Source organism: Nerophis lumbriciformis, linkage group LG07 (assembly GCF_033978685.3).
Source record: "Nerophis lumbriciformis linkage group LG07, RoL_Nlum_v2.1, whole genome shotgun sequence".
Lineage (NCBI taxonomy): Eukaryota > Metazoa > Chordata > Actinopteri > Syngnathiformes > Syngnathidae > Nerophis > Nerophis lumbriciformis.
Window position 1 is genome coordinate 50,067,895 of NC_084554.2, and position 24,606 is coordinate 50,092,500.

General features: G+C 38.6%; 1 protein-coding gene across 1 annotated transcript in view; it reads left to right on the plus strand.

The window, feature by feature from the left end:
- Positions 1-430: 430 nt before the first annotated feature.
- Positions 431-24,606, plus strand: part of vill (villin-like) — a 59,461-nt gene continuing 35,285 nt past the window's right edge. Inside the window, exons 1-5 of the mRNA XM_061964695.1 lie at positions 431-509; positions 6,596-6,679; positions 6,747-6,821; positions 6,896-7,089; positions 19,714-19,822. Of these exons, the coding sequence (XP_061820679.1) occupies positions 6,605-6,679; positions 6,747-6,821; positions 6,896-7,089; positions 19,714-19,822 (453 nt within the window). The 5' untranslated portion in view covers positions 431-509; positions 6,596-6,604. The remainder of the gene's footprint in view (positions 510-6,595; positions 6,680-6,746; positions 6,822-6,895; positions 7,090-19,713; positions 19,823-24,606) is intronic.

Sequence of the window (24,606 nt, forward strand, 5' to 3'; positions counted from 1 at the left end):
TTAAAAAGCATTTTTTTTAGATATATGCGTGATATATACGCTGTTGTATTTTTTTTAATTTATTTTTATTTTTATTATATTTTTATTTTTTAATACACTGTAGCACTGTTTGCTCAATGTAAAGTGCTTTTACAAATAAAATCCATTATTAATATTATTATTATTATTATTAAATGATTAGGACAGCCATGACATGATGTTCTTTACAAGTGTATGTAGACTGTATCATATCCTACATGTTATAGTAAAATATTATTATCATTATAGTCTGTTTTGTCACATGTTTGCAGCTGGCCTTGCCATGTTATGCAACAACACCGCATATTGTAATCATGAGGACAGGAAATTGCAGGTGTGTTTGTGAGTGGGTGTGGAGGTAAATACAGCCGGCCCACACACACACACACACACACGCACACACACACACACACATCAGAGCAGGTGAAGCAGTGATTATTTCTGCACACACACACACACACACACCTGCACAGCTGAGGCGACAACACAAGGTACGTTGAAAATTGTTATCCTCTTGTTGATTTCCTCAATCCATGCTATTTCACGTCAAACTCTCACACAACAGTCAAACTTTTTTGTTTCCCCCTCGTCTGCTTTGCTGCAATCATGTTGCGTTTGTTCCGCCACATTTGCGTGTGAAAGCAGGCCGGTAACGTCTTCACTGGTTTAATTGAAATGAAACCAGTCCTTCCTGTTGCTGCTTTTTCCCTCGGTCTTCAAAGGCATCACAGCTGCTCCCTTTTTTCCTGCCACTAAGCTCACTTTCCATGCATCCATTTTTGTTACGTTTAAGAGGAGTGATGTTGACATATATTATTTAAAAAAGCTTACTTGGCAGGAAATAATTGCAATAAATACATAAATAAGTAGACCTTTTTTTATATTTATTGTGTTTGGTTCTATTTATTGGAGTTGAAAGGTGTTAAATGTAAGAAAAGAGTGAAAGTGAACTGGTTCTTATCAGCTGACTTGATGTCATGATGGTAACTCTGATGCTTCTGACCTAGTGGATAATGCCACATTTGTCTTATATAACTACTTACGTACGTGCTGATACATGTACTTACATACATTTACTTACATACTGTACGTGCTACATACATTTACTTACTTATATATGATGCTACATGCACTTACATACATAATACATACATTTACTTACATACTGTACATGCTACATACATTTACTTTCTTAAATATGATGCTACATGTACTTACATACATTTACTTACATACTGTACATGCTACATACATTTACTTACTTATATATGATGCTACATGCACTTACATACATTTTCTTACATACTGTACATGCTACATACATTTACTTTCTTAAATATGATGCTACATGTACTTATATACATTTCTTACATACTGTACATGCTACATACATTTACTTTCTTAAATATGATGCTACATGCACGTACATACATTTACTTACATACTGTACATGCTACATACATTTACTTTCTTAAATATGATGCTACATGCACTTACATACATTTACTTACATACTGTACATGCTACATGCATTTACTTTCTTAAATATGATGCTACATGCACTTACATACATTTACTTACATACTGTACATGCTACATACATTTACTTTCTTAAATATGATGCTACATGCACTTACATGCATTTACTTACATACTGTACGTGCTACATACATTTACTTTCTTAAATATGATGCTACATTTACTTACATACATTTACTTACATACTGTACATGCTACATACATTTACTTTCTTAAATATGATGCTACATGTACTTACATACATTTACTTACATACTGTACATGCTACATACATTGACTTACTTATATACAATGCTATATTTACTTACATGCATGCCGCTATGTGTACTTACATACAGAATACATACATTTACTTACATACTGTACGTGCTACATACATTTACTTACTTATATATGATGCTACATGCACTTACATACATAATACATACATTTACTTACATACTGTACATGCTACTTACATTTACTTTCTTAAATATGATGCTACATGTACTTACATACATTTACTTACATACTGTACATGCTACATACATTTACTTACTTATATACAATGCTACATTTACTTACATGCATGCCGCTACATGTACTTACATACAGAATACATACATTTACTTACATACTGTACGTGCTACATACATTTACTTACTTATATATGATGCTACATGCACTTACATACATAATACATACATTTACTTACATACTGTACATGCTACATACATTTACTTTCTTAAATATGATGCTACATGCACTTACATACATTTACTTACATACTGTACATGCTACATACATTTACTTTCTTAAATATGATGCTGCATGCACTTACATACATTTACTTACATACTGTACATGCTACATACATTTACTTTCTTAAATATGATGCGACATGTACTTACATACATTTACCTACATACTGTACATGCTACATACATTTACTTTCTTAAATATGATGCTACATGCACTTACATACATTTAGTTATATACTGTACATGCTACATACATTGACTTACTTATATACAATGCTACATTTACTTACATGCATGCCGCGACATGTACTTACATACAGAATACATACATTTACTTACATACTTGCTTCATGCATTTACTTACATACATAATACATACATCCCTTTCCTTCATACATAATACATACATTTACTTACATACTGTATATAATACATACATTTACTTACATGCATGTTACATACATTGACTTACATACATTCTACATACATTGACTTACATACATGCTACATACATTTACTTACATACATGCTGCATACATTTACTTACATACTTGCTACATACATTCACTTACATACATTTACTTACTCACATGCTACATACATTTACTTACATACATGCTATATACAATGACATTTTTTTTACATACATGCTACATACATTTACTTACATACTTGCTGCATACATTTACTTACATACTTGCTACATACATTCACTTACATACATTTACTTACTCACATGCTACATACATTTACTTACATACATGCTATATACAATGACATTTACTTACATACATGCTACATACATTCACTTACATGCATGCTACATACATTGACTTACATACATGCTACATACATTTACTTACTCACATGCTACATACATTGACTTACATACATGCTACATACATTTACTTACTTATATACGATGCTACATTTACTTACATACATAATGCTCCATGTACTTACATACATAATACATAAATTTACTTACATATATGCTGCTACATTTACTCACTTACATATGATGCTGCATTTACTTACATACATGCTGCTACATGTACTTAAATACATGCCACATACAAACCCCGTTTCCATATGAGTTGGGAAATTGTGTGGGAGAGAATCTGGAGAAATCACTGCACGTAAGCAGCTAAGCCCGTGACCTTCGATCCCTCAGGCTGTACTGCATCAAAAAGCGACATCAGTGTGTAAAGGATATCACCACATGGGCTCAGGAACACTTCAGAAACCCACTGTCAGTAACTACAGTTGGTCGCTACATCTGTAAGTGCAAGTTAAAACTCTCCTATGCGAGGCGAAAACCGTTTATCAACAACACCCGGAAACGCCGTCGGCTTCGCTGGGCCTGAGCTCATCTAAGATGGACTGATACAAAGTGGAAAAGTGTTCTGTGGTCTGACGAGTCCACATTTCAAATTGTTTTTGGAAACTGTGGACGTCGTGTCCTCCGGACCAAAGAGGAAAAGAACCATCCGGATTGTTGAAAAGCCAGCATGTGTGATGGTATGGGGGTGTATTAGTGCCCAAGACATGGGTAACTTACACATCTGTGAAGGCGCCATTAATGCTGAAAGGTACATACAGGTTTTGGAGCAACATATGTTGCCATCCAAGCGTCGTTACCATGGACGCCCCTGCTTATTTCAGCAAGACAATGCCAAGCCACGTGTTACATCAACGGGGCTTCATAGTAAAAGAGTGCAGGTACTAGACTGGCCTGCCTGTAGTCCAGACCTGTCTCCCATTGAAAATGTGTGGCGCATTGTGAAGCCTAAAATACCACAACGGAGACCCCCGGACTGTTGAACAACTTAAGCTGTACATCAAGCAAGAATGGGAAAGAATTCCACCTGAGAAGCTTCAAAAATGTGTCTCCTCAGTTCCCAAACGTTTACTGAGTGTTGTTAAAAGGAAAGGCCATGTAACACAGTGGTGAACATGCCCTTTCCCAACTACTTTGTCACGTGTTGCAGCCATGAAATTCTAAGTTAATTATTATTTGCAAAAAAAAAATAAAGTTTATGAGTTTGAACATCAAATATGTTGTCTTTGTAGTGCATTCAACTGAATATGGGTTGAAAAGGATTTGTAAATCATTGTATTCCGTTTATATTTACATCTAACACAATTTCCCAACTCATATGGAAACGGAGTTTGTACATTGACTTGCATACTTGCTACACACATTTACTTACATACATGCTGCTACATTTACGTATATACATGCTGCTACATTTACTTATATACATGCTACATACATTTACTTACATACATGCCACATCAATTTAGTTAAATAAATGCTAAATACATTGACTTACATATTTTCTACACACATTTACTTACATACATGCTACACACATTGACTTACATATATGCTGTTACATTTACTTACATACATGCTACATACATTGATATTTACTTACATACATACTACATATATTGACATTTACTTACATACATGCTACATGCATTTACTTACATGCATGCTACATACATTTACTTACATAAATTATACATACATTGACTTACATACATGCTACATACATTTACTTACATACATACATGCTACATACATTTACTTACATACATACTGCATACATTTACTTACATACTTGCTACATACATTCACTTACATACATTTACTTACTCACATGCTACGTACATTTACTTACATACATGCTATATACAATGACATTTACTTACATACATGCTACATACATTTACTTACATACTTGCTACATACATTCACTTACATGCATGCTACATACATTGACTTACATACATGCTACATACATTTACTTACTCACATGCTACTTACATTGACTTACATACATGCTACATAGATTTACTTACATACATACATGCTACATACATTTACTTACATACATGCTGCATACATTTACTTACATACTTGCTACATACATTCACTTACATACATTTACTTACTCACATGCTACATACATTGACTTACATACATGCTACATACAATGACATTTACTTACATACATGCTACATACATTTACTTACATGCATGCTACATACATTTGCTTACATGCATGCTACATACATTCTACATACATTGACTTACATACATGCTACATACATCTACTTACATACATACATGCTACATACATTTACTTAAATACATGCTGCATACATTTACTTACATACTTGCTACATACATTCACTTACATACATTTACTTACTCACATGCTACATACATTTACTTACATACATGCTACATACAATGACATTTACTTACATACATGCTACATACATTTACTTACATACTTGCTACATACATTCACTTACATGCATGCTACATACATTGACTTACATACATGCTACATACATTTACTTACATACTTGCTACATACATTTACTTACATACATTTACTTACTCACATGCTACATACATTTACTTACATACATGCTACATACATTGACTTACATACATGCTACATACATTTACTTACTCACATGCTGCATACATTGACTTACATACATGCTACATACATTTACTTACATACTTGCTACATACATTCACTTACATACATTTACTTACATACATGCTACATACATTTACTTACTCACATGCTACATACATTGACTTACATACAAGCTACATACATTTACTTACTCACATGCTGCATACATTGACTTACATACATGCTACATACATTTACATACTTGCTACATACATTCACTTACATACATTTACTTACTCACATGCTACATACATGCTGTATACAATGACATTTACTTACATGCATGCTACATACATTGACTTACATACATGCTACATACATTTACTTACATGCTACATACATTTACTTACTCACATGCTACATACATTGACTTACATACATGCTACATACATTTACTTACTCACATGCTACATACATTTACTTACATACACGCTACATACATTGAATTTTTTTTACATACATGCTACATACACTTGAATTTCCCAAGCGTGCTGCCGACACTTGAACCAGGAGCGAGTGAGGCGGCCATTACTGAGGCCTCCAAAGTGTTGTCGGGATGTTTGCAGCCGCTCTCATGAAACGTCACTAAAACGTCATTAAAAAGCTCACTAAAACAGATTGGATAATTCAATAGACAACATTTTTATTAAAAACGTTTTTTCTTCACTACAGTTTGTGAATTGTTTTATTTCTTGTAAAACGACCCATACATGTTCACAAAGGGTGGCTGGGCTGGTAGAGCAATAGTGCGGGAAGGGAAAGGTGATGTTGTGTGTCCTGTGTGAGTTTTAGTGCCGCACAATGATGAATGGCTCCAATAAAGATGCGTTCAAGGGCGTCAGCAGGAAGGCGGGCCTGCAGATATGGACCATCCATGTGAGTCGGCCAAGTTCCAGGCAAGTGTTGCAACATTTTATTGACGCTCTTTGATCCCGTCCGACAGAACCTGCAGATGGTTCCTCTTCCGGCCCAAAGCTTCGGCAACTTCTTTGAGGGCGACTGTTACATCGTCCTGCACGTGAGGAGCAAACAAGAACCCTGACGCTCCCCCCCCCGACCCCTCTCCTACAACCCTCCGTGTTTGCTCCGCAGATGAGCGACGCCAAAAGCTCGGCGGCGGACCTCCACTACTGGATCGGGAAGGAGTCCTCTCAGGACGAGCAGGGCGGCGCCGCCGTCTACGTCAGCCAGCTGGACGAACACCTGGGCGGGGCGCCGGTCCAGCACCGGGAGGTGCAGGGTCACGAGACGCCTCGCTTCAGGGGCTACTTCAAAAACGGCCTCATGTGAGTCCTCCGGCTGTGACCCTCGGCGAGCAATCGCACGATTGGTCGGAATTGGAACGTGTCGCCGGGCAGAATATGGCAAGAGTGAGACTTTTCCGACGATGTAACATATGTGGGGATTCATTGGCCGGTTCGTCTCGTATTAATCGATGCAATGCAGGCCCATATTATGCAATGCAGGCCCATAAATATTTTTCCAAACGAGATTATTTTTTAAATTTAAATTCCGTTTGGAATATGGTAAGAATATGGCAAGAGTGAGACTTTTCCGACGGCGTAACATATGTGGGGGTTCGTTGGCCGGTTCGTCTCTTATTAATCGATACAATGCAGGCCCATATTATGTAGGCAGGCCCATAAATATTTATCCAAACAGGATTATTTGATAAATTTCAAATAAATGTCATCAATGATGAATTTCAAATAAATGTCATCAAATAATCCCGTTTGGAAAAATATTCATGGGCCTGTTTGCTTAATATGGGCCTGCATTGCATCGATTAATACGAGACGAACCGGCCAACGAACCCCCACACATGTTACACCGCCAGAAAGGTCTCACTCTTGCCATATTCCAAACAAGATTATTTGATGAATATAAATTCATCAAATAATCCCGTTTGGAAAAATATTTATGGGCCTGCATTGCATAATATGGGCCTGCATTGCATCGATTAATACGAGACGAACCGTCCAACGAACCCCCACATATGCTACGCCGTCGGAAAGGTCTCACTCTTGCCATATTCTTGCCATATTCCAAACGGGATTATTTGATTAATTTAAATTCATCAAATAATCCCGTTTGGAAAAATATTTATGGGACTGCCTACATAAAATGGGCCTGCATTGCATCGATTAATACGAGACGAACCGGCCAACGAACCCCCACATATGTTACACCGTCGGAAAGGTCTCACTCTTGCCAGATTCTTGCCATATACCAAACGGGTTTATTTGATTAATTTAAATTCATCAAATAATCCCATTTGGAAAAATATTTATGGGCCTGCATTGCATAATATGGGCCTGCATTGCATCGATTAATACGAGACGAACCGGCCAACGAACCCCCACATATGTTACACCGCCGGAAAGGTCTCACCCTTGCCATATTCTTGCCATATTCGAAACGGGATTATTTGATTAATTTAAATTCATTAAATAATCCCGTTTGGAAAAATATTTATGGGCCTGCCTGCATAAAATGGGCCTGCATTCCATCGATTAATACGAGACGAACCGGCCAACGAACCCCCACATATGTTACACCGCCGGAAAGGTCTCACTCTTGCCATATTCTTGCCGTATTCCAAACAGGGATTATTTGATTAATTTAAATTCATCAAATAATCCCGTTTGGAAAAATATTTATGGGCCTGCCTGCATAATATGGGCATGCATTGCATCGATTAATACGAGACGAACCGGCCAACGAACCCCCACGTATGTTACACCGTCGGAAAGGTCTCACTCTTGCCATATTCTTGCCATATACCAAACGGGTTTATTTGATTAATTTAAATTCATCAAATAATCCCATTTGGAAAAATATTTATGGGCCTGCTTGCATAATATGGGCCTGCATTGCATCGATTAATACGAGACGAACCGGCCAACGAACCCCCACGTATGTTACACCGTCGGAAAGGTCTCACTCTTGCCAGATTCTTGCCATATACCAAACGGGTTTATTTGATTAATTTAAATTCATCAAATAATCCCATTTGGAAAAATATTTATGGGCCTGCTTGCATAATATGGGCCTGCATTGCATCGATTAATACGAGACGAACCGTCCAACGAACCCCCACATATGTTACGCCGTCGGAAAGGTCTCACTCTTGCCATATTCTTGCCATATTCCAAACGGGATTATTTGATTAATTTAAATTCATCAAATAATCCCGTTTGGAAAAATATTTATGGGACTGCCTACATAAAATGGGCCTGCATCGCATCGATTAATACGAGACGAACCGGCCAACGAACCCCCACATATGTTACGCCGCCGGAAAGGTCTCACTCTTGCCATATTCTTGCTTTATTCCAAACAGGATTATTTGATGAATTTAAATTAATCAAATAATCCCGTTTGGAAAAATATTTATGGGCCTGCTTGCATAAAATGGGCCTGCATTGCATCGATTAATACGAGACGAACCGGCCAACGAACCCCCACATATGTTACACCGCCGGAAAGGTCTCACTCTTGCCATATTCTTGCCATATTCCAAACGGGATTATTTGATTAATTTAAATTCATCAAATAATCCCGTTTGTAAAAATATTTATGGGCCTGCCTGCATAATATGGGCCTGCATTGCATCGATTAATACGAGACGAACCGGCCAACGAACCCCCACATATGTTACACCGCCGGAAAGGTCTCACCCTTGCCATATTCTTGCCATATTCCAAACGGGATTATTTGATTAATTTAAATTCATCAAATAATCCCGTTTGGAAAAATATTTATGGGCCTGCCTACATAAAATGGACCTGCATTGCATCGATTAATACGAGACGAACCGGCCAACGAACCCCCACATATGTTACACCGTCAGAAAGGTCTCACTCTTGCCATATTCTTGCCATATTCCAAACGGGATTATTTGATTAATTTAAATTCATCAAATAATCCCGTTTGGAAAAATATTCATGGGCCTGCATTGCATTGATTAATTCGAGATGAACCCCCACATATGTTACGCCGTCAGAAAGGTCTCACTCGCGCCGACGGCCGTACTTTAAATTGGGAACCTTTCGTGTTTCCATGGCGACGCTATTCACGAATAAACCAAAAAAATGGGCCAATTGAATGGGTACGCTCATTTTAATGGAGGATTAATCTGAGACAAACGGCAAAAAGACAAGATTACCTCCTCTTGTAGCTCAGGCATACTTTCACGTAGCTTGGTGCGTAACGTCTCATTTTGTTCATAAACTTGTGTACTTTAACCCTGGCTAAAAGGTTTTGACGTCCAATTTTTGGTTTTGGCAAGATGGCAATCGGCGTGCCTTAGCTTGCTAACATGCTAACATTAGCATGCAAACTTTTTGCTCTACTTTTGCAACCGTTTACACCAGAGTTATAACTTGGTATGTAGCATTTGTTACCTGTTAGCATGCAAACGATAGCATGCTGGCAAGCTAACTTAAGCATGCTAAGTTTTTCATAAAATTTACATTTTTTTAAATCTATTTTCGCAGCCATACACCTTTGAGTCATATAACTATGAAACATGAATAATAATAATAATAGATTTTATTTGTAAAATGCACTTTACATCGAGCAAACAACCTCAAAGTGCTACAGTGTATTGAAAAATAATAATAATAATAAAAAGATAATAAAAAATTTAAATAAATAAATAAATAAATAAAAAACTAGAACAGCCTAATAGCTAGAACTAGTATGCATATATCCATAAAAAGGCTTGCTAACTGTTGTCATGCTAACGTTTTTACACATGCTAAATGTTAGCATTTTAATGTGCGCATGCCAACGTTTTAGGCTAGCTGTGTAGCTAATTTTGTACTTTACACCTAAAACTCTCGGATTCAGACACTCGGCACCATCTTAAAAGTACGGCGGCCTCCTGGGACCCCCGGCCAGAGGTCCGGGGCACAGATAGCAGGCCCATCAAAATTTCCGCGGGAATTTTCTAGTTATTCCTCATACTTCAACTTTTATTATTATAGTTCCGCACGTTTCTCTTACGATTAATACGAGACGAACCGGCCAACGAGCCCCCACATATGTTACGCCGTCGGAAAGGTCTCACTTGCGCCTACGGCCCTACTTTAAATTGGGAACATTTCGTGTTTCCATGGCGACGCTATTCACGAATAAACCAACAAAATGGGCCAATTGAATGGGTACGTTTTACACATGCTAAATGTTAGCATTTTAATCTGCGCATGCTAACGTTTTATAGCTCATCTTGTACAGTTACACCTAAAACTCACGGATTCGGACACTCGGCACCATCTTAAAAGTACGGCGGCTTCCTGGGACCCCCGGCCAGAGGTCCAGGGCACAGATAGCAGGCCCATGAAAATTTCCGAAGGGAATTTTCTAGTTTTTTTTAATCATTGCTCATCGCCATAGCAACCACATTGAATGGTTGTCTCCCAACACACAATATAAAAACCCAACCATGTGATATATGACACAACTTTATTACTGTGGTACTAAACTTTATCAATCTTATCTCGTTTGTCACTGCAATAAATGACATTCTATTAGTATTATATTATGATATATAATATGATTATTTTTTTCATTTAGTATCACATATCTTATCATATTTTTACATTGTTACATTTTTACTGCATTATTATGTCAAAGTTTAAGGTGAACTACAATCAACAAGTGCAGCAACACATTTAAAAAAAATTTTTTTTATTTGATTATAGTTATTTTTTAGTTTAGGGTGTTTCAGTTTTACTGTGTTATTATGTCCCTGTTTGAGGGGAACTACAATAATTAAGTACAGCAACATGTTTATACTGTATTTTATAGTATTTATTGTACAAAGTTGTCTTTTTTACTGTATCACTATGTTACTGTTTAAGATGAATTACAATGACTAAAGTACAACAACATGTTTTCGTTATTTATCTCTATCTTATAATGTATAATATTTACAATATAAAGTGACTACAGTGATTAAGTACAACAACATGTTTATATTATATATTTTATTTTATACTGAACCTGAACAATAATAACAATAATATCCATCCATCCATACATCTTCTTCCGCTTATCCGAGATCGGGTGCAGTTTTTTAATTGAGAAATGGTATCATGTAATTTCAGGAAAACCGGGAATTTTTCAAGTTCTTAAACAAACTTGTTTTGTTGTCCTGACTAAGATAGGAAAGGAGTCATGGCACTAAAAAAGCTTGGAAATAAGGTTAGAAAAAAACCCTGGAATTCCTGGAAATTCGTTGAACGTGTAAAAAATAGTTGTTTGAATTTCCAGGATGAGTTGAATGTGTTGAAGGTGGAACGGTTTGAATCGGCTGAAAAATGTGGGAATTGTGGAAGTTTAAATAATGGCCAATTCATTTTGAATGAGGAAAATGTCCCTAAAAACTGGGAATTCTTGGAAATCCGGGAATTTTTTGTTATACTTATTGAAAGGGAGCACACAATTCCTGAACAGGCTGAATATTTTGAAGTTGGAACGGTTTGAATCGGATACAAAATGTGGGAGTTGTGGAACTTTGAAAAATGGCCCATTCTTTTTTCATGGAAATTTGGCAATTTCTGGAAAAGCGGGAATTTTGGGGAAAATGTTAAAAGACTTGAATGTTCTGAATGAGTTGAATTGGTTGGTGTTGGAATTTTTCAAATCGGTCGAGAAATGAAGTAGAAACATTTCTAATGGTATTTGCGGAATTTCCTAGAATTTTGGGAAAACCGGGAATTTTTCCAGTTCAAAAAGCAACTTTGTTTTTTTGTCCTGATTAAGAGGAATCGTTTGACGGTGAAATGGTTGAAGGGGGTTGAAAAATGTGGAAGGAGTAGTCGCCAGAAAAAAGGGTGAAAATAGGGCTTTGGAAAACCAGGAATTCTGGAAAATCCTGGAATTTTTTTTTGAACATGGAAAATGAAGTAGCTTGAATTTCCTGGATGGTGAAATGTGTTGAAGGTAGAAGGTTTGAATCGGTTGAAATATATGGACATTTTGGAAGTTTAAAAAATGGCCAATTAATTTTGAATGAGGAAAATGTCCCTAAAAACAGGGAAATCTTGGAAATCCGGGATTTTTTAAATAATTATTGAAAGGGAGCACACACTTCTTGAACAGGCTGAATATTTTGAAGTTGGAACAGTTTGAATCGGATACAAAATGTGGGAGTTGTGGAACTTTGAAAAATGGCCCATTCTTTTCCATGGGAATTTCATGGAAATTTAGCAATTTCAGGAAAAGCGGGAATTTTGGGGAAAATGTTAAGAGACTTGAATGTTCTAAATGAGTTGAATTGGTTGGTATTGGAATTTTTCAAATCGGTCGAGAAATGTTAAAGGAGAAACATTTTTAATGGTATTGCGGAATTCCTGGAATTTCGGGTAAACCAGGAATTTTTCCAGCTCAAAAAGCAACTTTTTTTTGTTGTCCTGATTAAGAGGAATGGTTTGACGGTGAAACGGTTGAAGGGGGTTGAAAAATGTGGAAGGAGTAGTCGCCAGAAAAAAGGGTGAAAATAGGGCTTTGGAAAACCAGGAATTCTGGAAAATCCTGGAATTTTTTTTTGAACATGGAAAATGAAGTAGCTTGAATTTCCTGGATGGTGAAATGTGTTGAAGGTAGAAGGTTTGAATCGGTTGAAATATATGGAAATTTTGGAAGTTTAAAAAATGGCCAATTAATTTTGAATGAGGAAAATGTCCCTAAAACAGGGAAATCTTGGAAATCCGGGATTTTTTAAACAATTATTGAAAGGGAGCACACAATTCCTGAACAGGCTGAATATTTTGAAGTTGGAACGGTTTGAATCGGATACAAAATGTGGGAGTTGTGGAACTTTGAAAAATGTCCCATTCTTTTCCATGGGAATTTCATGGACATTTGGCAATTTCGGGAAAAGCGGGAATTTTTGGGAAAATGTTAAAAGACTTGAATGTTCTGAATGAGTTGAATTGGTTGGTGTTGGAATTTTTCAAATCGGTCGAGAAATGTTGAAGTAGAAACATTTTTAATGGTATTTGCGGAATTTCCTAGAATTTCGGGAAAACCGGGAATTTTTCCAGTTCAAAAAGCAACTTTGTTTTTTTGTCCTGATTAAGAGGAATCGTTTGACGGTGAAACGGTTGAAGGGGGTTGAAAAATGTGGAAGGAGTAGTCGCCAGAAAAAAGGGTGAAAATAGGGCTTTGGAAAACCAGGAATTCTGGAAAATCCTGGATTTTTTTTTTTGAACATGGAAAATGAAGTAGCTTGAATTTTCTGGATGGTGAAATGTGTTGAAGGTAGAAGGTTTGAATCGGTTGAAATATATGGAAATTTTGGAAGTTTAAAAAATGGCCAATTAATTTTGAATGAGGAAAATGTCCCTAAAAACAGGGAAATCTTGGAAATCCGGGATTTTTTAAATAATTATTGAAAGGGAGCACACACTTCTTGAACAGGCTGAATAATTTGAAGTTGGAACAGTTTGAATCGGATACAAAATGTGGGAGTTGTGGAACTTTGAAAAATGGCCCATTCTTTTCCATGGGAATTTCATGGAAATTTAGCAATTTCAGGAAAAGCGGGAATTTTGGGGAAAATGTTAAGAGACTTGAATGTTCTGAATGAGTTGAATTGGTTGGTATTGGAATTTTTCAAATCGGTCGAGAAATGTTAAAGGAGAAACATTTTTAATGGTATTGCGGAATTCCTGGAATTTCGGGAAAACCAGGAATTTTTCCAGTTCAAAAAGCAACTCTTTTTTTTGTCCTGATTAAGAGGAATGGTTTGACGGTGAAACAGTTGAAGGTGGTTGAAAAATGTGGAAGGAGTAGTCGCCAGAAAAAAGGGTGAAAATAGGACTTTGGAAAACCAGGAATTCTGGAAAATCCTGGATTTTTTTTTTGAACGTGGAAAATAAAGTAGCTTGAATTTCCTGGATGGTGAAATGTTTTGAAGGTAGAAGGTTTCAATCGGTTGAAAAATGTGGAAATTGTGGAAGTTTGAAAAATGGCCAGTTCATTTAGAATGAGGAAAATGTCCCTAAAAACTGGGAAATCCTGGAAATCCGGGATTTTTTAAATAATTTTTGAAAGGGAGCACACAATTCCTGAACAAGCTGAATATTTTGAAGTTGGAACGGTTTGAATCGGATACAAAATGTGGGAGTTGTAGAACTTTGAAAAATGTCCCATTCTTTTCCATGGGAATTTTTGGAAATTTAGCAATTTCTGGAAAAGCGGACATTTTTGGAAAAATGTTAAAAGACTTGAATGTTCTGAATGAGTTGAATTGGTTGGTGTTGGAATTTTTCAAATCGGTCGAGAAATGTTGAAGTAGAAACTTTTTTATGGTATTGCGGAATTCCTGGAATTTCGGGAAAACCGGGAATTTTTCCAGCTCAAAAAGCAACTTTTTTGTTGTTGTCCTGATTAAGAGGAATGGTTTGACGGTGAAACGGTTGAAGAGGGTTGAAAAATGTGGAAGAAGTAGTCGCCAGAAAAAAGGGTGAAAATAGGGCTTTGGAAAACCAGGAATTCTGGAAAATCCTGGATTTTTTTTTGAACATGGAAAATAAAGTGGCTTGAATTTTCTGGATGGTGGAATATGTTGAAGGTAGAAGGTTTGAATCGGTTGAAAAATATGGAAATTGTGGAAGTTTAAAAAATGGACAATTAATTTTGAATGAGGAAAATGTCCCTAAAAACTGGGAAATCTTGGAAATCCGGGATTTTTTAAATAATTATTGAAAGGGAGCTCACAATTCATGAACAAGCTGAATATTTTGAAGTTGGAACGGTTTGAATCGGATACAAAATGTGGGAGTTGTAGAACTTTGAAAAATGTCCCATTCTTTTCCATGGGAACTTTTGGAAATTTGGCAATTTCTGGAAAAGCGGGAATTTTGGGAAAATGTTAAAACACTTCAATGTTCTGAATGAGTTGAATTGGTTGGTGTTGGAATTTTTCAAATCGGTCGAGAAATGAAGTAGAAACATTTCTAATGGTATTTGCGGAATTTCCTAGAATTTTGGGAAAACCGGGAATTTTTCCAGTTCAAAAAGCAACTTTGTTTTTTTGTCCTGATTAAGAGGAATCGTTTGACGGTGAAATGGTTGAAGGGGGTTGAAAAATGTGGAAGGAGTAGTCGCCAGAAAAAAGGGTGAAAATAGGGCTTTGGAAAACCAGGAATTCTGGAAAATCCTGGAATTTTTTTTTGAACATGGAAAATGAAGTAGCTTGAATTTCCTGGATGGTGAAATGTGTTGAAGGTAGAAGGTTTGAATCGGTTGAAATATATGGAAATTTTGGAAGTTAAAAAAATGGCCAATTAATTTTGAATGAGGAAAATGTCCCTAAAAACAGGGAAATCTTGGAAATCCGGGATTTTTTAAATAATTATTGAAAGGGAGCACACACTTCTTGAACAGGCTGAATATTTTGAAGTTGGAACAGTTTGAATCGGATACAAAATGTGGGAGTTGTGGAACTTTGAAAAATGGCCCATTCTTTTCCATGGGAATTTCATGGAAATTTAGCAATTTCAGGAAAAGCGGGAATTTTGGGGAAAATGTTAAGAGACTTGAATGTTCTGAATGAGTTGAATTGGTTGGTATTGGAATTTTTCAAATCGGTCGAGAAATGTTAAAGGAGAAACATTTTTAATGGTATTGCGGAATTCCTGGAATTTCGGGAAAACCAGGAATTTTTCCAGTTCAAAAAGCAACTCTTTTTTTTGTCCTGATTAAGAGAAATGGTTTGACGGTGAAACAGTTGAAGGTGGTTGAAAAATGTGGAAGGAGTAGTCGCCAGAAAAAAGGGTGAAAATAGGACTTTGGAAAACCAGGAATTCTGGAAAATCCTGGATTTTTCTTTTGAACGTGGAAAATAAAGTAGCTTGAATTTCCTGGATGGTGAAATGTTTTGAAAGTAGAAGGTTTGAATCGGTTGAAAATGTGGAAATTGTGGAAGTTTGAAAAATGGCCAGTTCATTTAGAATGAGGAAAATGTCCCTAAAAACTGGGAAATCCTGGAAATCCGGGATTTTTTAAATAATTTTTGAAAAGGAGCACACAATTCCTGAACAAGCTGAATATTTTGAAGTTGGAACGGTTTGAATCGGATACAAAATGTGGGAGTTGTAGAACTTTGAAAAATGTCCCATTCTTTTCCATGGGAATTTTTGGAAATTTAGCAATTTCTGGAAAAGCGGACATTTTTGGAAAAATGTTAAAAGACTTGAATGTTCTGAATGAGTTGAATTGGTTGGTGTTGGAATTTTTCAAATCGGTCGAGAAATGTTGAAGTAGAAACTTTTTTATGGTATTGCGGAATTCCTGGAATTTCGGGAAAACCGGGAATTTTTCCAGCTCAAAAAGCAACTTTTTTGTTGTTGTCCTGATTAAGAGGAATGGTTTGACGGTGAAACGGTTGAAGGGGGTTGAAAAATGTGGAAGAAGTAGTCGCCAGAAAAAAGGGTGAAAATAGGGCTTTGGAAAACCAGGAATTCTGGAAAATCCTGGATTTTTTTTTGAACATGGAAAATAAAGTGGCTTGAATTTTCTGGATGGTGGAATATGTTGAAGGTAGAAGGTTTGAATCGGTTGAAAAATATGGAAATTGTGGAAGTTTAAAAAATGGACAATTAATTTTGAATGAGGAAAATGTCCCTAAAAACTGGGAAATCTTGGAAATCCGGGATTTTTTAAATAATTATTGAAAGGGAGCACACAATTCATGAACAAGCTGAATATTTTGAAGTTGGAACGGTTTGAATCGGATACAAAATGTGGGAGTTGTAGAACTTTGAAAAATGTCCCATTCTTTTCCATGGGAATTTTTGGAAATTTGGCAATTTCTGGAAAAGCGGGAATTTTTGGGAAAATGTTAAAAGACTTGAATGTTCTGAATGAGTTGAATTGGTTGGTGTTGGAATTTTTCAAATCGGTCGAGAAATGTTGAAGTAGAAACATTTTTAATGGTATTTGCGCAATTTCCTAGAATTTCGGGAAAACCGGGAATTTTTCCAGTTCAAAAAGCAACTTTGTTTTTTTGTCCTGATTAAGAGGAATGGTTTGACGGTGAAACAGTTGAAGGTGGTTGAAAAATGTGGAAGGAGTAGTCGCCAGAAAAAAGGGTGAAAATAGGACTTTGGAAAACCAGGAATTCTGGAAAATCCTGGATTTTTTTTTTGAACGTGGAAAATAAAGTAGCTTGAATTTCCTGGATGGTGAAATGTTTTGAAGGTAGAAGGTTTGAATCGGTTGAAATATATGGAAATTTTGGAAGTTTAAAAAATGGCCAATTAATTTTGAATGAGGAAAATGTCCCTAAAAACAGGGAAATCTTGGAAATCCGGGATTTTTTAAATAATTATTGAAAGGGAGCACACACTTCTTGAACAGGCTGAATATTTTGAAGTTGGAACAGTTTGAATCGGATACAAAATGTGGGAGTTGTGGAACTTTGAAAAATGGCCCATTCTTTTCCATGGGAATTTCATGGAAATTTAGCAATTTCAGGAAAAGCGGGAATTTTGGGGAAAATGTTAAGAGACTTGAATGTTCTGAATGAGTTGAATTGGTTGGTATTGGAATTTTTCAAATCGGTCGAGAAATGTTAAAGGAGAAACATTTTTAATGGTATTGCGGAATTCCTGGAATTTCGGGAAAACCAGGAATTTTTCCAGTTCAAAAAGCAACTCTTTTTTTTGTCCTGATTAAGAGGAATGGTTTGACGGTGCTTGAAAAATGTGGAAGGAGTAGTCGCCAGAAAAAAGGGTGAAAATAGGACTTTGGAAAACCAGGAATTCTGGAAAATCCTGGATTTTTTTTTTGAACGTGGAAAATAAAGTAGCTTGAATTTCCTGGATGGTGAAATGTTTTGAAGGTAGAAGGTTTGAATCGGTTGAAAAATGTGGAAATTGTGGAAGTTTGAAAAATGGCCAGTTCATTTAGAATGAGGAAAATGTCCCTAAAAACTGGGAAATCTTGGAAATCCGGGATTTTTTAAATAATTATTGAAAGGGAGCACACAATTCCTGCACAGGCTGAATATTTTGAAGTTGGAACAGTTTGAATCGGATACAAAATGTGGGAGTTGTGGAACTTTGAAAAATGGCCCATTCTTTTCCATGGGAATTTCATGGACATTTGGCAATTTCGGAAAAAGCGGGAATTTTTGGGAAAATGTTAAAAGACTTGAATGTTCTGAATGAGTTGAATTGGTTGGTATTGGAATTTTTAAAATCGGTCGAGAAATGTTAAAGGAGAAACATTTTTAATGGTATTGCGGAATTCCTGGAATTTCGGGAAAACCGTAAATTTTTCCCAGTTCAAAAACTACTTTTTTTTTTGTCCTAATTAAGAGGAATGGTTTGACGGTGAAATGGTTGAAGGGGGTTGAAAAATGTGGAAAGAGTAGACGCCAGAAAAAAGGGTGAAAATAGGGCTTTGGAAAACCAGGAATTCTGGAAAATCCTGGAATTTTTTTTGGAATTTGGAAAATAAAGTAGCTTGCCGACAGCAGGATTGCCGACCAGAGCTGTTGCCCGTGATTTGAATGTTCATTTCTCTACCATAAGCCGCCTCCAAAGGCGTTTCAGAGAATTTGGCAGTACATCCAACCGGCCTCACAACCGCAAACCGGCCAAACAACCGCCTCACACCGGCCCAGGACCTCCACATCCAGCAGGCATGATCGTCTGAGACCATGCTCACTAATACAGATTTGTCAACAATATTTGAGAGAAATAGGCCTTTATTTTATAATTAACATTATTTACTACATAAAGTTACTGCAATGATTAAGCACAATATTGTTTTTATTATATATTTGTCTTTTACATCGTATAAAATGTACTATACTGCAATGATGAACTGTTGCCTGGTACTTTGTTGTACTTTTATGGGACTTTGACCTTTGCCGGATGTCTCCACAGCTACAAGAAAGGGGGCGTGGCCTCAGGCTTCAACCACGTGGACACCAACGCTTACAATGTGCAGCGTTTGCTGCACGTCAAGGGGCGGAAGCACGTGACGGCCACCGAGGTAAGTTTGATGACGCCACGGAAGTAACATGGTTGTTCTGCTTTTGCTTTGTCGTGACAACCGCACGATCGTGGGTGATTATGAAGATATTAGTGTGACTTCTGAGGGATGTTCTGAGGTGGGAGTGAACGTGTGTGTTGCCAGGTGGGGCAGCTTTTACATGGGTGACATGAAAGTGTGTGTTGCCAGGTGGAGGTGTCATGGAGCAGCTTTGAAATAGGTGACATGAACGTGTGTGTTGCCAGGTGGAGGTGTCATGGAGCAGCTTTAACATAGGTGACATGAAAGTGTGTGTTGCCAGGTGGAGCACCTTTAACATAGGTGACATGAAAGTGTGTGTTGCCAGGTGGAGGTGTCATGGAGCAGCTTTAACATAGGTGTTATGAAAGTGTGTGTTGCCAGATGGAGGTGTCATGGAGCAGCTTTAACATAGGTGTTATGAAAGTGTGTGTTGCCAGGTGGAGGTGTCATGGAGCAGCTTTGATATAGGTGACATGAAAGTGTGCGTTGCCAGGTGGAGGTGTCATGGAGCAGCTTTAACATAGGTGTTATGAAAGAATGTGTTGCCAGGTGGCGGTGTCGTGTTGCGAGGTGGCAGTGTCATGGAGCAGCTTTAACTTTGGTGACATGAACATGTGTGTTGCCAGGTGGGGGTGTCATGGAGCAGCTTTAACATAGGTGTTATGAAAAAGTGCGTTGCCAGGTGGCGGTGTCGTGTTGCCAGGTGGCAGTGTCATGGAGCAGCTTTAACATAGGTGACATGAACATGTGTGTTGCCAGGTGGAGGTGTCATGGAGCAGCTTTAACATAGGTGACATGAAAGTGTGTGTTGCCAGGTGGAGGTATCATGGAGCAGCTTTAACATAGGTGTTATGAAAAAGTGCGTCGCCAGGTGGCGGTGTCGTGTTGCCAGGTGGCAGTGTCATGGAGCAGCTTTAACATAAGTGACATGAAAGTATGCGTTGCCAGGTGGCAGTGTCATGGAGCAGCTTTAATATCTTGAAGGTAGAAAAGCGCTATACAAGTATAACCCATTTATAGGTGTTATGAAAATGTGTGTTGCCAGGTGGTAGTGTAATGGAACAGCTTTAACGTAGGTGACATAAAAGTGTGTGTTGCCAGGTGGAGGTGCCATGAAGCAGCTTTAACACAGGTGACACGAACGTGCGCGTTGCCAGGTGGAGGTGTAATGGAGCAGCTTTAACATGGGTGAGATGAAAGTGTGTGTTGCCAGGTGTAGGTGTAGTGGAGCAGCTTTAACATAGGTGACATGAACGTGTGCGTTGCCAGGTGGAGCAGCTTTAACATAGGTGACAAGAAAGTGTGTGTTGCCAGGTGGAGGTGTCATGGAGCAGCTTTAACATAGGTGTTATGAAAATGCGTGTTGCCAGGTGGAGGTGTCGTGTTGCCAGGTGGCGGTGTAATGGAACAGCTTTAACATAGGTGACATGAATGTGTGTGTTGCCAGGTGGAGGTGTCATGGAGCAACTTTAACACAGGTGACATGAACGTGTGCGTTGCCAGGTAGAGGTGACATGGAGCAGCTTTAACATAGGTGACATGAAAGTGTGTGTTGCCAGGTGTAGGTGTAGTGGAGCAGCTTTAACATAGGTGACATGAAAGAGTACGTTGCCAGGTGGAGGTGTCAAGAAGGTGTGTTGCCAGGTGGAGGTGTCATGGAGCAGCTTTAACATAGATGACATGAAAGTATGCGTTGCCAGGTGGAGCAGCTTTAACATAGGTGAAAAGAAAGTGTGTGTTGCCAGGTGGAGGTGTCATGGAGCAGCTTTAATATAGGTGAATATAACGTGTGTGTTGCCAGGTGGAGGTGTCATGGAGCAGCTTTAACATAGGTGTTATGAAAATGTGTGATGCCAGGTGGAGGTGTCGTGTTGCCAGGTGGCGGTGTAATGGAACAGCTTTAACATAGGTGACATGAACGTGTGCGTTGCCAGGTGGAGGTGCCATGGAGCAACTTTAACACAGGTGACATGAAAGTGTGTGTTGCCAGGTGGAGGTGTCATGGAGCACCTTTAACATAGGTGACATGAAAGTGTGTGTTGCCAGGTGGAGGTGTCATGTAGCAGCTTTAACATAGGTGACATGAAAGTATGCGTTGCCAGGTGGAGCAGCTTTAACATAGGTGACATGAAAGTGTGCGTTGCCAGGTGGAGGTGTCAAGAAGGTGTGTTGCCAGGTGGAGGTGTCATGGAGCAGCTTTAACATAGATGACATGAAAGTATGCGTTGCCAGGTGGAGCAGCTTTAACATAGGTGAAAAGAAAGTGTGTGTTGCCAGGTGGAGGTGTCATGGAGCAGCTTTAATATAGGTGAATATAACGTGTGTGTTGCCAGGTGGAGGTGTCATGGAGCAGCTTTAACATAGGTGTTATGAAAATGTGTGATGCCAGGTGGAGGTGTCGTGTTGCCAGGTGGCGGTGTAATGGAACAGCTTTAACATAGGTGACATGAACGTGTGCATTGCCAGGTGGAGGTGCCATGGAGCAACTTTAACACAGGTGACATGAAAGTGTGTGTTGCCAGGTGGAGGTGTCATGGAGCACCTTTAACATAGGTGACATGAAAGTGTGTGTTGCCAGGTGGAGGTGTCATGTAGCAGCTTTAACATAGGTGACATGAAAGTATGCGTTGCCAGGTGGAGCAGCTTTAACATAGGTGAAAAGAAAGTGTGTGTTGCCAGGTGGAGGTGTCATGGAGCAGCTTTAACATAGGTGTTATGAAAATGTGTGATGCCAGGTGGAGGTGTCGTGTTGCCAGGTGGCGGTGTAATGGAACAGCTTTAACATAGGTGACATGAACGTGTGCGTTGCCAGGTGGAGGTGCCATGGAGCAACTTTAACACAGGTGACATGAAAGTGTGTGTTGCCAGGTGTATGTGTAGTGGAGCAGCTTTAACATAGGTGACATGAAAGTGTGTGTTGCCAGGTGGAGCAGCTTTAACATAGGTGACATGAAAGTGTGCGTTGCCAGGTGGAGGTGTCAAGAAGGTGTGTTGCCAGGTGGAGGTGTCATGGAGCAGCTTTAACATAGATGAGATGAAAGTATGCGTTGCCAGGTGGAGCACCTTTAACATAGGTGACATGAAAGTGTGTGTTGCCAGGTGGAGGTGTCATGGAGCAGCTTTAACATAGGTGACATGAAAGTATGCGTTGCCAGGTGGAGCAGCTTTAACATAGGTGACAAGAAAGTGTGTGTTGCCAGGCGGAGGTGTCATGGAGCAGATTTAACATAGGTATTATGAAAGTGCTTGTTTCCAGGTGTCGGTGTCGTGTTGCCAGGTGGCGTTATAATAGAGCAGCTTTAACGTACGTGACATGAAAGTGTGTGTTGCCAGGTGGAGGTGTCATGGAGCAGCTTTAACATAGGTGACATGAAAGTGTGTGTTGCCAGGTGGAGGTGTCATGGAGCAGCTTTAACATAGGTGTTATGAAAAATTGCGTTGCCAGGTGGCGGTGTCGTGTTGCCAGGTGGCAGTGTCATGGAGCAGCTTTAACATTAGTGACATGAAAGTGTATGTTGCCAGGTGGAGCAGCTTTAACATAGGTGACATGAAAGTATGCGTTGCCAGGTGGCAGTGTCATGGAGCAGCTTTAATATCTTGAAGGTAAAAAAGCGCTATACAAGTATAACCCATTTATAGGTGTTATGAAAATGTGTGTTGCCAGGTGGTAGTGTAATGGAGCAGCTTTAACGTAGGTGACATAAAAGTGTGTGTTGCCAGGTGGAGGTGCCATGAAGCAGCTTTAACACAGGTGACACAAACGTGTGTGTTGCCAGGTGTAGGTGTAGTGGAGCAGCTTTAACATAGATGACATGAAAGTGTACGTTGCCAGGTGGAGGTGTCAAGAAAGTGTGTTGCCAGGTGGAGGTGTCATGGAGCAGCTTTAACATAGGTGACATGAAATCGTGTGTTGCCAGGTGGAGGTGTCATGGAGCAGCTTTAACATAAGTGACGTGAAAGTGTGTGTTGCCAGGTGGAGGTGTCATGTAGCAGCTTTAACAAAGGTGACATGAACTTGTGTGTTGCCAGGTGGAGCAGCTTTAACATAGGTGACATGAAAGTATGCGTTGCCAGGTGGCAGTGTCATGGAGCAGCTTTAATATAGGTGTTATGAAAATGTGTGTTGCCAGGTGGTAGTGTAATGGAACAGCTTTAACGTAGGTGACATAAAAGTGTGTGTTGCCAGGTGGAGGTGCCATGAAGCAGCTTTAACACAGGTGACACGAACGTGTGTGTTGCCAGGTGGAGGTGTAATGGAGCAGCTTTAACATGGTTGACATGAAAGTGTGTGTTGCCAGGTGTAGGTGTAGTGGAGCAGCTTTAACATAGGTGACATGAACTTGTGTGTTGCCAGGTGGAGCAGCTTTAACATAGATGACATGAAAGTATGCGTTGCCAGGTGGAGCAGCTTTAACATAGGTGAAATGAAAGTATGCGTTGCCAGGTGGCAGTGTCATGGAGCAGCTTTAATATAGGTGTTATGAAAATGTGTGTTGCCAGGTGGTAGTGTAATGGAGCAGCTTTAACGTAGGTGACATAAAAGTGTGTGTTGCCAGGTGGAGGTGCCATGAAGCAGCTTTAACACAGGTGACACGAACGTGCGTGTTGCCAGGTGGAGGTGTAATGGAGCAGCTTTAACATGGGTGACATGAAAGTGTGTGTTGCCAGGTGTAGGTGTAGTGGAGCAGCTTTAACATAGGTGACATGAAAGTGTGTGTTGCCAGGTGGAGGTGTCATGGAGCAGCTTTAACATAGGTGACATG